Source organism: Cyanistes caeruleus, chromosome 2, assembly GCF_971803275.1.
Source record: "Cyanistes caeruleus chromosome 2, bCyaCae1.hap1.1, whole genome shotgun sequence".
NCBI classification, from domain to species: domain Eukaryota; kingdom Metazoa; phylum Chordata; class Aves; order Passeriformes; family Paridae; genus Cyanistes; species Cyanistes caeruleus.
The window spans coordinates 55,267,571-55,282,838 of NC_141702.1; the positions used below are offsets into that span (position 1 = coordinate 55,267,571).

The 15,268-nt window shown below is 43.0% G+C and overlaps 1 protein-coding gene and 1 long non-coding RNA gene across 2 annotated transcripts in view; one reads left to right on the forward strand and one right to left on the reverse strand.

Moving 5' to 3' along the window:
* Positions 1-7,444, reverse strand: part of MOXD1 (monooxygenase DBH like 1) — a 50,587-nt gene extending 43,143 nt beyond the window's left edge. The window contains exon 1 of the mRNA XM_023924621.2: positions 7,046-7,444. Coding sequence (XP_023780389.2) covers positions 7,046-7,336 — 291 coding nt within the window. The 5' untranslated portion in view covers positions 7,337-7,444. The remainder of the gene's footprint in view (positions 1-7,045) is intronic.
* LOC147654827 (uncharacterized) lies at positions 6,475-10,340 on the forward strand. The gene is made up of 2 exons (XR_015283207.1): positions 6,475-6,621; positions 7,720-10,340. It is a non-coding gene; the product is annotated as an uncharacterized LOC147654827 (long non-coding RNA).
* The last annotated feature ends 4,928 nt before the right edge of the window (positions 10,341-15,268 follow it).

Genomic DNA, 15,268 nt, shown 5'->3' on the forward strand with positions numbered 1-15,268 from the left:
AGAGATGCCACAGTCTGGGGAACTTCTCTGTCTCAGCTAGCTAAAACCTAGCAAACAGCAAAGGAGAGCTCTGTCCCACTGTCCATGCTGCAGACAGCACAGTCCAGAAGCTCTTATCCTTCTATTTTTGAATACAGCCACCTCAGACAATCCACTTCTTCTCCTTCTCCCCTGCTTCACTCGCAGATCTAGTTTTAAAGGTGCAGAACTTAATATCCAGCACAAACAGAACAGACGACTGGGGATACAGGCATCATAAAGTCACCCTAGGACAATCCCCAAATTACCAAACTGATGCCAATGACCAGGACCAAAGAGAAGCTTGGCAAAAAGGATCATGAAGCTGTATGAAAGATGAAAGTTGATGCAGAAGAGGATTTATCTTAGTATAAATAGGGTGGATAGACTGCTACGGTAAGGAAAAGAACTGAACGAAACATTTGTTTGAAATAAGCACCAAGTTATGCCTTTCTGGGTTTCCAAAAAATAACTGTGGTTAACATTTCTCTTTTTTTATTGTTGCATTCAATTTAAATGGAATCCTGCTGCTCAAGGTTCCAGTACACACTAGATGTTACCACCTAAAAGAAGCTGGTTTTACACTGTATTTGGCAAGAACCAAACAGAGCATGAGTTTACAAATAAGCAAACCAAACTGTTTTGCAACCTCAAATAAATTTCAGCTTGAGTTTCAGGCAAAGATCTTAGCATGCTCTTATGCTGGGGGAAAGCAGAGCCCACTCACAGCAATCTAACACGAAGCAGGAGCCTGAAAGCATCGCTGTGCTGTGTAAGAACACCTTGAGAGCATTCCAGTTGACTGCACCAATCTTGAGATTGGCTGCAAATGAAAAAATAACCATACAAAGAGTACAGCAACAGCAATCAAGTAGTTGCAGTTAAGTTTCTCAAGTAACTAGGATCAATAAGTTCACAGCCACTGTCCCAAGAGCAGTCTGTTTATAATCGATTTACTAGTTTGAGGGGGGATGGGGGCGTGTTGCATTGGTTTTTTTTTTTGTTCTGGATTTTTTTTTGTTTGCTTCTGGTTGTTTGAGTGGGTGGGGTTTTGGGGTGGTTGGGTTTTTTTGTTTTGCTTTTTTACCTACATAGCAGAATAGCATGAAGTGATTCAGTCCATGCTAGGAAGCCTGGATCTCACTCACGCAGGCAGTTTTGAGAAGCTGTACATAATTCCTGCTACAACTCCTATTAAACTGGCTGACATACACTAGAGTGTGGATTATTTACTTCAGGTGCACTACTAACTCTGACAAGGACAGAAAACTTATCTCTAACAAATAACTGTGTGTGTGTCTGTGATTTATATACAGACATACACATATACACAAAGACGCACACTTCCACTTGTGTATTTACAGAAATGGATAATGCCTACATATGTGTGTGCACATGTTCATGTATTTTCTTCACAAAAAAGAGGGCTTGTATTTTTTATACATAAAACAATTATTTACTTCGAAATATGCCTTTTCTCATTCAGACTGTGTCACTTGAATACACTTCTGCATATTTCTTATATCCAGTTAAATGCCGCCCAGGGTGGCCTACAGCTGGCAGTGGCATCCCTTTGTTTCTGTGACATTCCTGAGAAGTAAAACATATATCAGTTTCTCTTCACACAAATGAAAACACTGAAGTGTGGAGTCCTGTCTAACTTAGCACAAGAAGGTGTAAGAGGCACTAATGGCTACAGGTTGAAATATGACATCGCATATCGACCTGGATAATTTGACATTGCGGTGGAGTCCCAAGGCTCTATACAAGTCTTTACATCAAGAATAAATGTTAATTTAGGAGTTTATATTCCAGTTATATCAGAAGATATAAAGCTAGATTAAAGGCTGTCCTAACACAAAGAGACTAGACAAAACATGTAGCAAAGCGTTTTAAGGGAAAGAAAATCATTGAGGAGATACTTCATGATACAATCTTAGAACTGCACTTTATCACAAGGAACATTCCTTACACAGGAGCTACATTTATCCAGTACAAGTTTTCTGGCTTTAATTACTTTAATTACTTCAATTATGAGGAAGATTAGAAATATTTAGGGGATTTTCAAGCACAACAATTAGGGATACTTGTTACCAAAATTTCTGGATCTGCCTCAGAAAATCTCCCTTCTTCCCTTTCCTGCTTCTTCTGATACTTATTTATATTGAGAATTAAATTATCCCCCCATTACTTTAAGCCTTTGCATCACTCACAGTGGCTAAAATTCCATATTTTTGCAGAGATATGAGAAAATTTCATTTTCTTAGTGTTTCCAAAATCCAAAGAAGAACAAAAAATAAAGGAAAAAAAAAAAAAGGGAAAGAAAAAAGAAAAGAAAAACAATCCCAACCAAATTCTTGAAAACAGTCCCCCGAAGGCCTGCAAATTACAAGCTTCAGAATTCTTCTCATCTTTTGTTCACCAACTGTTGCTTCCTTGTCCTAACTATTGTACGTCTCAAAGGGAACTACAAAGCACCCAGCCAGTGGAGATGTACACTGGAGTGTCTCTTTATGCCGCTCATTGAAGCCAAGAGGGAGACATTAGTCATCTGGAGATTCTGCCCCGATGCCCAAAGGCATGAAATACCTCCAACAAAACACGGACTGAGATATGTCAGTGTGGCACTCGCTTCGCATCTCTCTATTGGTGCCTTTCAAGCTGTTTCCTAAACACTTCTTTTGTTGCTGTTGGCATGAGTGCACTTAAAAGCGGCATATCGTTAAGTACTGAAAATGCTCACTGTTTTCTGTCCTTTAAAATTTCCTCCAAGTACTTCCCTGTGAGCAATTAAGCTAACTCTATGGGATACATTTGATAACAGATATTCTTTAGTTTGGGTGACAGTTAACAAGCAAGGCTCTAATGAATAATAAAGTACTTTTTAGTGACACACAGTCCCTATTCACCCTGAGTAGGGACTATTTTTGTGCAAGTTCAACAGAAGATTCTAACAATGCAACCCTCTTGTATAACTTGCACAAAATAGGCATTCATCAAGGAGGATTACTCTCCCCAAAATGGGGCTCTCAGCAGCTACGTGCTGTGGGTGGGGATGCACAATTCCAGACAGGGGTGGAGACCAAGGAAAAGGCATGGGTCTAGCAAGAAAATGCATGCTGTGTCAATTCATGAGCACAAAAGAGATGCATTAGGAAAAAAAAAAAAAAAAAGAAAATGAAAAAAAAAGAATGAAAAAAAATAGATGCAAAATCTAAGGCTGCCCCAAGGTCTTGTATGAAGAGTAACACATGCTGCAAATGACCATGGAAATATTTCAAGGTAACATTTTGCTAAGTATGAACTCTCCTAAGTCCAACTCCTCCCTATAGAGACAAAGGCAGCTCCCAGCCTTCCAATACCAACCCCCATTGGTACCTTCTTGTTCTCAAACATGCTCAGCCAAACACCACACAATCTGCTACTCTGACACCACAGGCTCTCAGTAATGTGTTAGAATAGTCTGTTCACTCATCTCCTTTTTCTCCTTCTGCTCGGTGGAGGTGCTTCCCTCACGACAAAGCACTAAGTCATGCCTGCATGTATACACATATCCATGCTATGTCCTCTGCATCCTCCCAAAATACGTTCAGGTTCCCATTTCAAATAACAAACTTCTGACATGTTAGGACAATAAATGACCATGATCATTCCAACGCTCTTCAAAAAACTACTCTGGTACACCATGAAAGCTTGTTCTCCTTCTTTCATGACATCGTAACACTTTTCATCTTGATATATTTAGACAAAACTAAGCCACAGACCTCCAAATTGTTTTAGCCTTTCCTTATGTCAGACACACTTTCAGATTAAATACAGCTCAAACATGGTAAAGCAAACCAAAACAAACAGCTCATTACATCCAAGTTCAGGATACACTGAAAACTGTCAAAGAAATACTCAACCCTGAATATCCAGGACTTTGAGTCACCAGGTTTTTTCAAGGCAAGCACTGCCTGCTGATGGTGGGAATAGGATTTACTTGCTCTGAGAGGATGAGGAATAAATGACAGAGGAAACATTTTCTCTCTTTTCTCTGAAAACTATCTGGCTGTTTTCCTCTACCCCAATGCATGGATCTTCCACAGACAGGAGTGTGTGCTTTTACCCTAACTGGCAGCTGTAGTCTAACTATATTTACATGTTTATTCCCAGAAGAGAACTCTTACCTCTGAGAACACTTTCTATTTTTAAAGAAGGAGAGAGAATTTGGGGAGGAAAAAGGCAAAATTGACCCAAGGGATCAGCAATTTCAATGCCCACTTGAAAGGCTATAAAGGTGTTTCAGAACATCTGAACATCAGGCCACTAACAAGCATCTCAAAACTTTCAAAGAAACCAAAAAATGACCCCTCTAAGAGTTTAGACCACGATGTGCATTTTCCAACAGATGGTCATGGAATAAAAACATTTTTCTAAAACCAAAAGGAAAAGTAAGTTCATTCATTATAGGGTGTACATATTTCGTGGAGTGCAGCTAGGCATAAAACCACATACTTTCAAGGGTGCTATCTATGAAAAAATCTTTTTCAGTAGTAAATAATCTAAATTATGATGATATACACTTAACACAGAATGTATTTTTAAAAATATTAACTGTATTTGTTTGTCCAGTAAATTATTATTATTGAAACAACATCCTGGAACAATTTGTTCATTTTCTAGTGAACCCTGCTGCCTGACCAGAAAAAGCCTCTGGAATAAATTTTGTTTATCATCTTTGTTTCTGGCTGTTCCTTGCTGCTGCAAGCATGGAAAAATTTTAACTGAGCAACTTTTTAAAAACCTAAGTTCAGCTTAGAAAGAAACCATGCTAACTAGAACTGAAGAAGGAATGGGGATGGAGCAAGCCTCAAGTGGCACACAAGCATAACGAAAGTTATTTCTTCTGTGTTTTACCTACTCAAAAGTGCAACAAAATAACTCATAGCTCTTAGCATAACAAATTATATGCTAAATTGGTGTTTCAGGAAAAATATCAATAGGTTTGTATCAGCAGGCATTTGCTGCAGTCCTTCTCTATTTGTAACAGAATACTGATGGATAAAACCCGTGGAAGAACGGAGTTAGCATGGGGCCATTTTTAAGGATGTTGAAAACCTGTGAAGGGTGCTGAAAAGAGCCACAAGAGTGCTTTGAGTGCTGGGAGAAATGTCCTGTGATGCTAAAGAACTCAATCTATTTATTTAACAAAAAAGAAAATTGGGGAGTGACTTGATTGCCTAGATTGCAGTATATAAATAACTTTATGAAGGCGGTATGCAGGGGGAGTAGAGTTTTTAATATAGTAGAAAACACATAGCTGAAAGCTATACCATGACAAACTAATCCTGGCAATCAGGAACAGCAGAGATTCGTTAGTGCCACAAACTATCAAGGGAAGTGATAGATCCTCCACCACTGGATGTCTTTACACTAGGCTTGGATGCCTTTCTAAAGGACTTGCTTTACCCTAACAGGATCTATGAACTAACCAGGAAAAAACCTGGGTTTCTTTTAATGGTTAATAGGTGTGTCTTCAGAATTGCAGAGCCTTTCATTCTGTGAGTGAAGAGCTCATTGCTCAATGAGCAGACTAGAGTGGGGCTTTTTTACTATTATTATTCTTTTATTTATGCTTTACGAAAAAATATCTTCATTTTGAAATATGGAGAAAGCAATAGTCTGAAAATCGCTGGTCTGAACTTAAGGAAGACAAATATTTGCCTAAACTTCATACAGCAAACTAATGGGGGAAAGAAAAAGTATAAGAAATTTTAAAAAGGAAAATATTTATACTAAAAGCTCGATTCTTCTGGAAAAGTTTTGATTTTATAAAACCTTGACAAATAGTAGGGAGATAATATGCTTTTTGTTTTCTTATGGTGAACTGCTAATAGAAAATAGATATTCTTAAGGAAAAAGCTCTTAAAATTTAAGCAGCAGCTTCAAAGATCAACTAGCTCTAACATAATGAAGGGAAGACAGATACCTTCTCCTAGAGCATACTCTTAACAACCACTCTGCTCTTGAACTGCATCTCTGAGTTATTATTCAAGTAGCTGGGGGTGACAAGATGCCTGATTCCCCTTTCAGTCATCCGTGGGACAAGCTGTCCTTGCTCCCAGACCCCAGAGCACCTCCTGCCGGCTGGATCCCAGGTTGACGAGAGGGGACCACAGGTGTGGGTCCCCTCCCCTCTCATGGCCCCTGCTCCACCAGCCACCAGTGCCTCTTGGAGTGGATGAGTCGCTGTAAGCACCAGCAAGGCCTCTGTTCCACACTCCCGTTCCCAGACGTAGCCCTGACTATATCAAGACTACTACAGAAACATCCCAAGAAAATTATACCAGTAGAGTTGGGCACCTCTGAGGTTGCATTACCTCAAACTAAGGACACTACCAGGAGTCCTCCCAGTAGTTATTCTGCAAGTCCTTTCCAACATCTGGGTCAAAACACTTCCAGGTGAGGAGAGGAGGAACACCAAGAACAGGAGCAGCACCAGCTGTGTGCCAGCAGAAGGGGACGTCAACAGGTTTAGAAGCTGGCGGGATGTTGTCCTCATGCCAGTGGGATTAGAAAGAGCAAGTTCAGGCGGCACCAGGACTGCCAAGCTCTGGCAGGGTGAGGGGAAAGGTGCCACAACCTTCCTTCTCTGCCCTCCTACCCTCTCCTCCGCGGGTCTAGGCTCAGCGGGCAGGTAGCACAGAGTGCCCAAAGGAGAGAGAATAGGGCTGTTATATCTTGTGCATAAAGAGGAAAGAAACCTGACACCTTTAACGAAATCCATATAGAAGTTTAGAGGGAAGGTCAGCAGGAAGCGGATCGAAAAGAAGTATCTCCCCCAGGAGAAGGGAACGCAGAAGAATAGGGATAACCCGAAGGGTGGAAGGAAAAAGTAAAGAGATACAGGGATGCAGAGCAAGAAGTCTGCAGAAGAAACGCGGGGCAGGGAAGGAAGGGCGTCCCGAGAGAGGGACAGCGGGGGGAAGGTGGGCGGACAAAGAGGACCCGGGTCGGCGGTCGAGGGGAAGGAGCAGGGCCTTACCTGCAGGTAGGGCTGGCCCCTCTCCACACCTCCCACCACGATGTCGGCTGAGGCCATGCCGCCGCTGGCCGAGAGCCCGAAGCCCACGTAGCCGCGGGTGCGCACCTCCAGGCGGAGGGCGAGGGCGCTGCCGCGGCGGCCCCAGCGCAGGCGGTAGGCGCCCGCGCCGTCCAGCACCGCGCTGTGCGGGTAGCTCCGCAGCGCCGGCCCGGCCCCGGCCCCGGCCCCGGCCCCGGCCCAGGCACACAGGAGCCCGCCCAGCACCAGCGCCCAGGGGCGCAGCCGCCGCATCCTCTCGCCGCGCACCAGCGGCCGCCGGTGCGTCTCGGCGTGTGCCCGGGCGCGGTGTGCGTGTGCGGGGGTGTGTGTCTGTGTCCGTGTGTCTGTGCGTGTGTCTGTGTGTGTGGGGAAGGGGGGCCGGGTGCCCCGGTCACCCCGCCCCCGCTGCGGGCGGCACCGCGCCGGCCCCGTCGGGGCAGCGCGCCCTCGGCAGCGCTTTGTTCGCTCCCGCCCCGGCCCGGCGCTGGCGGCCGCCCCCGGCTCCCCCGGCTCCCCCGGCTCCCCCGGCCGCCCGTCGGGGCCGGGCCTGACCCCGCCGCGCCGGGAGCACCTGCCGTGGGCTCGCCGAGATGGTCGGAGTTTGCGTTAGCGACCCCAAATCCTTCTCCCGACAGGGGAAGCGGAGGGAAGGCGGTGGACGGGAGACCTCCCCGGCCCCCCGGCAACTCTTAACTCTGGAGGAAGAATTCCACGGGAGGAAGCCCGGAGGCAAACGAGCGCTTCCCCACTCTCGGCCGCCTCCCCGCTTAGTGCGAGCGCACTGTGCGGCGGACGGATGGAGCTGAGCAGGTGATCCCCCGTCGGGAGAGCTCTTTTTGCGTTTCAGGTGAAGAATGAAGACCCCCCCCCGGAGCGGTTTGCAGTGTGACGGCTACAAAAGCACATCTGGAAACCGCACTCGCGTCCCCTGACACCCCCGTGCCCGGCGGCACCGCCACTCGGGCAGCTCTGCCGTGCGGTCCCCAACACTCCCTGAGCACAAGCTGCCTTCCCTTCCCCTGCTCTCAGCGCCACAGCCATGGCGGGGGCGAGAGCAACGAGCAGAGAGATGCTTTTGGAGGAATGTTCCCCTCTCGCTGCAAATCTGGATGGAGACAAAAAATAGCATGGCACCCAGAACAGGATGGTTAGAGCCCACAAGGAGTCATACTGGCCCTTGAAAGCTCCGAGCTATATGAAATAGGTTTTAAAAGGAAGTTATGCCGTGTGAAATGTGTTTTCTTCACATTTAAATGCAAGAGAAAGAGCCCGGTACTCAACCAAAATTGCATTTTAATTCAGTAAAAAAAAAATCAAACTAGTATGTAAAGGAAACCAGTAATGCTTCTTCTTTTTTTTTTTTTTTTTTTTTTGGCTTTTGCATGACAATATTTCACAAGTGTCACTGGGGTTTCCAGAATACAACCACCCACTGTGATGTGAGGGATATATGAAACTACAAAACAACTTCTAGAAAAGAAAATGCTCATAAAAGGAAAAACAGCAAAAACTACTTTTACCTAAGGCATCTTAAGAAATGAGAGAAAAAAAAATAATTAGATACTAGTGAAATGAAAGCAATCTTTAGAAGGAATAGATTAGTGTGACCTTTCTTCCAATTATAGCAGTAACTTCAAAGGTACAGACTCAGATGACTGACAAAACAGAAAATTGTGAGTTGCTGAGTGTTTAGATTCTCTTCTACAAAATTGTTAACACCTGCAAGTGGATATGGATTAATTTAAGGAGAAATTGCAGGTATGTGACAGGCCTTGTCAAGGCCAAAGGTGTGACCTCAGCACCTAACTGGGGGCACTCAGCCTTTGTTAAACTGCCTGCTAAAGGAGGGATCCTTAGGACAATTCCAAAAGTACACATTTATCTTTTCTGAGGGTAAGGACGATGAAGGAGTGAAGAATGTTTCTTAAATTCAGGTCTTTTCTTAATTTTCTAATAAGACTGTGCCTTATGTTCTTAGATGACAGAAGCCCCTAGATCAGGTTTCACATGGAGATGACAAACTCACTCCTCAAAAGAATGATTGCATTACACATCTAGTACAAACTTGCTGCCTTTAAAGCACAATGGCGGTCACTGAAGTTCAACTAGTGTTTCCCAGAGCATGTATTGTACGAGCATTTATACAAAAGAGTGCAAAATGCTCACTGTGATGTACTCCAGCACATCTCAGTTTGGTAAGGGTGGTGTTGATGACATTTTAGGAGCCTGTACACAGCATGGGATGTTTTAGTACAGGGAGGTATGATGGGCTGCCCTACACAGCATGCTGTGCTGCACAGCACAGCAGACAGAAATAGGGTTTCCCAGCTAGCCTGGATGCAGATGCCATGGGGGAAGCAAAGCTGGAGATAGAGGCTGTCAGAGGAACAGCTGCACAACCTGTCCCCTGCATGTCCAGCTCCCTGCTCCTCTCACAGCAAACAGGCACTGAAAGAAAACTCCAACACACAAACTTGTGCTTAGCTGGGATCTTCCTGGTCACTTAGCCAAAAGCCAAAGTAGTGGGACCACCTCGTGCCTTGGACACATTGCAGTATCTCAGGCAAGACAAGCCAGAGCTTTGTTAGGTACAGTCTGGTAGAAGTGGTAACACTCAGGGGAAGCAGCTGTGCTATTTCTGGTGAGCTGCACGGAGGGTGGACAGTTCCACCCAGCCCAGCATGGGAGTCCCATGCTGGCAGAGCCAATGGCCAGGCCATCCCTATTCCATGGCTCTGGAGCTAGCACCAGATTGCTCCTGAGATTTACTTTGCCTATGCAGAGAAAATTGGCATTTTGGAGGCTGAGTTGAAATGGAAACAATACTTGAATCCTTGAAATCTCCTTATGGGACTATATGATTTTGTCTCTGCAGAGCTCAAGGGTCAATCTGCTGCTTTTCTGCAGCCCTGAAGCCTGTACATCACAAGTCCTTGTGACTTTCTACCAAAACCTGGGGGTGATGTTATCCTGTCTTCCAGCAATATACTGCTCTCACCAGCACTGCCTACCCCATTGTGATGGTAACATTTAGACTACTAGAAGTGCAGGAATAGCACTCCTATTACTTTCCAATTTCCATTAAAATAAATCATCCAAACAATTTTACAGAGCTGCACACTTGATCTACAAATACTGTGACAAAACCTACCTTTTCCAGCTTGCTGCTATTTATAATCCCAAGAACAATACTCATGTAATAAAACATTCTTAGTAGAAGAGGCACTTTGTGGGCAGGGCTGTGCAATTCCCAAAAGTCACATTAAGAGACTTTGGCAACTTCACCAGAATTTTTTTTGCATCATTAGGAGACCAAACATATCAAACATATGCAGAAAACAGTCTAAATCAGTCAAATCTTAGCCTACAAGCAATGCTGCTGGCAGGAGCACAGGGAGACATCAGGTTACCATCTTCTCCAAACAGAATTCAATTTCACTGCTCTTCTAGAGGAAGGCAGTCACCTAAGCAAGCCCGGTGAGTGTTTTTCTTATTCAGCAAGTGGTTTTCTTTTTTAAAAACTCTTACTTCCATTACTAAATACTGGCTTGTCCATTTCCCCCTCGCACCATTGCTTTACATGGTTCAAGTACTGATTAAAAAGTTGTAGAATCATAGAATTGTCTATGTTAAAGATTGGCTAATTCCAACCCCCCTGCCATGGGTAGTGACACCTTCCACTACACCAGGTTACTTAAAGCTCTATCCAACCTGCCCTTGAACACTATCACAGATGAGATATCCACAGCTTTTCTGGGCAAGCTGTTCCAGTGCCTCATCACCCTCACAGGGAAGAATTTTTTCCTAATACTTGATCTAAACCTACTCTTTCAGATTGAAGCCATTTTGCCCTGTCCTGTCACTACGTACCCTTGTAAGAGGTCTCTCCTCTTCTTCCTTGTAGACTCCCTTCAGGTACTGGAAGGCCAAAATTAGGTTATCCCTAAGATGTCTCTTCTCCAGGCTGAAAAATCCCACTTCTCTCAGCTTTTTTCTTCTCATAGGAGAGGTTCTCCCTCCCTTGAATCGACTTGGTGGCCTGATCTGGACTTGCTCAAACAGACTGATGTTCTTTCTTGAGACAGATATAGCATCCTGCACTTGGAATTGTTAAACCACATGAGAGTCCCTTGAGCCCACTTAAACTTAGCCAGATCCCTCTGGGTAACATCCAGTTTTCCAAGTGTGCGCTTCTCTACTGTTCCTTAATGAGTCAAATAATGATGAAGATTTGGCCCGATCATGGGTAGTGACTGAATACCTGGTTTATCCCTGCTGGTGTATTCTGGCATTGAGATGTTCTTGCTAGAGAGCAGCCCAGCAAGAGCTGTGTGTCCTGTCCATTTGTAGGCAGGAAGATTTCTGAGAGGCATAAAAAGGTTTGTCTTATTTCTAGTGCACGCTGTACTCTGTGGCATGCTTTGAGTTAGTTGCCTTCTGACTTTTCTCTTATGGAATTTAGCTTCCATGCAGGAAATTCATGAATATTGAACATTGATTTTATACTAATAATTAATGCAAAGTCTTATATAAACTCTTTGTAAAGTAGATAGCTAATATCTACATCATCTTTCTAATAGAAGGCAACAAGAATTCTGCTCTCACCTGTGACGTGTAAATTAATCACCTTTTATTTACCCTTTTAATATAATGATTTTTTAATCTTTGGAATGGCCTCCATGAATCCAGATTTTGACATCAGTGCAATGCAAAAGGGTTAGAGAAGCATCTTGCAGATCCAGCTGGAAGCCTTTTACAGTGGGGTAATGCTTATGCAAAAAAAACCAGCTTCACTGACAATCCAGTTTGTGTTCCATGTGGGTAGGGAACTGAGAGCAGGAAAGGTTTTGGGTTGAACTGGATGTTGTCTTTGGAATGCTGAGCCAGCAGGATGGGCTCCTAGGGAACATTACTGCACAGGTAAAAGGTGTTGGAAAACTTTTCTGTCTTGATCCAAGTTAATTGATTCAAGAAGAGCAAGGTGGACACATTCCACCCATGCCTCTGTCAGCATCAAATGTTTCCTCAGGCACACATGATAACCTGGCTGCTCTTAAACATGTTTTAAAGCACATATCTTCAAGAAAAAAAAACTTCAAATTTTGTTTGTTGTCTTAACCTCCTTAACTGAGGTGAGAGGACAAAGCACCATGCTTATTTTATTAATGTTGATTAAAGATGCACTGGAGAGAATAGCAATATAGCCATGTAAATGCAGCAGAAATTGTGTATTTTTTTTTTTTTAAAGCTTATTTCCCAAATACTTGAAAATTATTTTTACATTTTAAAGTGGAAAATGCCTACAATTTAACTGATCACTGTATACAAAGTAATTGTATGAAGGTTTTTAGAATTTTTTAATTCTCATTCTATGCATTTAATGTCCTTATTTAGAATTTTTCTTTTCTTTTGCAGGGAGTAGCAGAGAAGACACGGTTGGTTTTGCTTTCAGATAGGTATACTAAGGAGATGCAAATTCTTCTTATGAAGTAATATACATTAATCACCAGAGCTGGAAGCAAAGTTTGGGACCAGTGAGTACAGAGGTAAACCATTTCTGCCTTTCTTTCTTAATGCAGCCCAACTTTGGCTCAAGTTAGGAAAATTTTGGAGCTCCTTCTGTGCTACCTACAATCTACATTTTAAAAGTTCTGTTAATCTCAAACTAGTATAAATAAAGACTAGTATGCTTTCAGCTATTCCTATGATGAGTTTGGACTCATGTCTGTTGATGTTTTAAATTACTTGCCTGAGGACACAAAAATAAAATCATTGTTAGAAAAAGAATATTTATCCAACCCTGTGCTCAGGGCAAAAGCAGAATGATTTAGCTTTCTTTTTCTCATCAGCAGACTGGTTTCTGCAGAGGTTGCCAAATTTCCAAATACCTTGACTCAAGTTCATAAAAACTTCTTACTTCTCTCGGGAGAGAAAACTGGAGGGCAAGAGTTTTATTAGACCAGTTGGAAAAGCCAGAAGGCTTTACAGCAAAGAGTTTCTCATTTCCCTCAGTTGTGGTTGTTGTCTTTTCCCCTCTTTTACGAGCACCTCTGCAAAAGGAGGCACTTAGGTGCAGAGTAATCCTGGCCGCTGATTCATAGCAAGTCCCACAAGGGGATACCTCAGCAATGCCATTTCTACACAGTCAGGTCTCCTCAGGTATGGGGAAGAATTAATTCCCTTTCATTTGAATTTAACCTAATTTCAGGTTTTTTAATTTTCACGGAGTGCATCTGCTCTGATGCTGATGAAGAGGAATAGCTTTTAACATATGGACTTTAAAGGATAAGTACCATTTTTAAATGGTTGCTTATGCTTCATATATGTCTTTGCTAAGTTAATTACAATTCTAGCTGTCTGTCACACAGGACATAAACAGTGTAAATGCTTTTTGGCATTGGATATTAGATATACAGATATAGATATATAATACTTACATATTAGTAAAAAAATCTAAGTTTGTGAGAGTGCCGAAGCACTGGAACAGGTTGTTCAGAGAGAGAAGTGGTGGATGCCCCATCCCTGGAAGTGCTCCAGGATGGGGCTTTGAGCAAACTGGTCTGGTGGTTGGTGTCCCTGCCCACAACAGAGGGGCTGAAACTAGATGATCAAGATCCCTTCCAACCCAAACCATTCTATGAATCTATGATCTCTGCTGTTTGCTCCTCAGCTCTTATCAACATCTGGGAGCATCCTCAAAAAAGGTAAAACCAGGAAGTGAAGTGCTTCTCTCATTTCCAGAACTCGTTAAAAGTCTTTACCTGAGTATTGCACTTCCCAGGTGACAATTAATTTTCTGAGACCACCTAAGCCAAACCCTGACTCATGGGCAGGATCACCTTTGTCCTGTGTCAGACCTGAGTGGCATCTGTCTAGCCTTCCAATTATGTTGTCTATCAGTGCCATTTTTTTTCTCTTCTCCTTTCTCCTTCTCCCTTTGGGTAGAATCAGTTCTGATCCACCATCATTATTCTCACTAGAAAGCTGTGTTAGGTGACTGGCCTTGGAAGCAGAAGTTTAGGCCCATAACTGCTGTTCTTCACCTTATGTATTTATTTGACTGTGGAAGCCAACACGACTGCTTTTGGAGGGGAGGAAGGCACCTCCTGGTCCCTACCTCTCACTGCCTTGTTTTCTGTCTTGATCTGGTTCAGCAAGCAGCTGGTAGATATAAGTTTTCAGCCTGTGTGATTTTTGTAAGAAAATTAAGAGCATCCCTCCTGTGCAGCCTTCCCAAAGTTCAATATTCCAAAGGCATCCAATATTCTAAATCTAGATGAACTATCTATACTTTTTTATGAACAGTCTATACTTTTTTTTCCTAATTGGACAGATGGATTCAGAGAGCATAACTGACCTCTGGGTTTAGTTTTGCCCTCTTATTTATAATGCTAAAATTAGCAGAACAAACACAAAACAGAAGGAGAGCAGGAGGAGAAACTTGGTGCCTTTGGGGGTGTATATGTTGCTCTGCAGAAAGGGAGAGCATCCCCATGGCCTACCCTCTGTGCAAACAGCCAGTTAGAGCTATAAATGCCCACAGAAACCAAAAGTGTAGCAGTAAGAGGGTGCCAAATCTCTGCATCTTCTGGACAACCACTGTGACATCTGTCTTTCCCACAAATTAAGATTAGCTCACAGTTACTCTATCTAATGAAAATGTCTCCAGCATTTTTTGACACAGCAAAATATTGAACTCAAAACTGTTTTCACTGAAGTCAGTGGTAAATTCCTAATGCAAACAGAAGTAACCTTTCTTTTGAGAAGGAAGACATTTTTTGTTTCTTAAACTTTTAAGCATTTTGATGAGCTTTTTTTACTTTGAACTGATGCAATACATTTTTCTCCTGTATATATAATATTCCCATCCCTGCCCCCAGGCACTTACACACACATGATGACTTCTATTGAAGCAAAGAAAATTCTGTTGAAATGTGGAGCTTATAGGTAAAGTGTATGCATATAAAGTGTACACAGGGTGAGGGGTGAGATTCTTGCCTGCTGATTTGATGCTAAGTTTAATGTAAGATTTCCAAGAGTTGATGTTCAACGTGGCCATCATGAAAGTGTCTGGAGCTTTCCCCCGAATTTATTGAGTTGCTTGTCATGGTCATGGATGTTTTGTCAAATTTACAGCCTAGAATGACAAGCACTCTTACTAAAAAGTGAGAGGAAAATGACAAA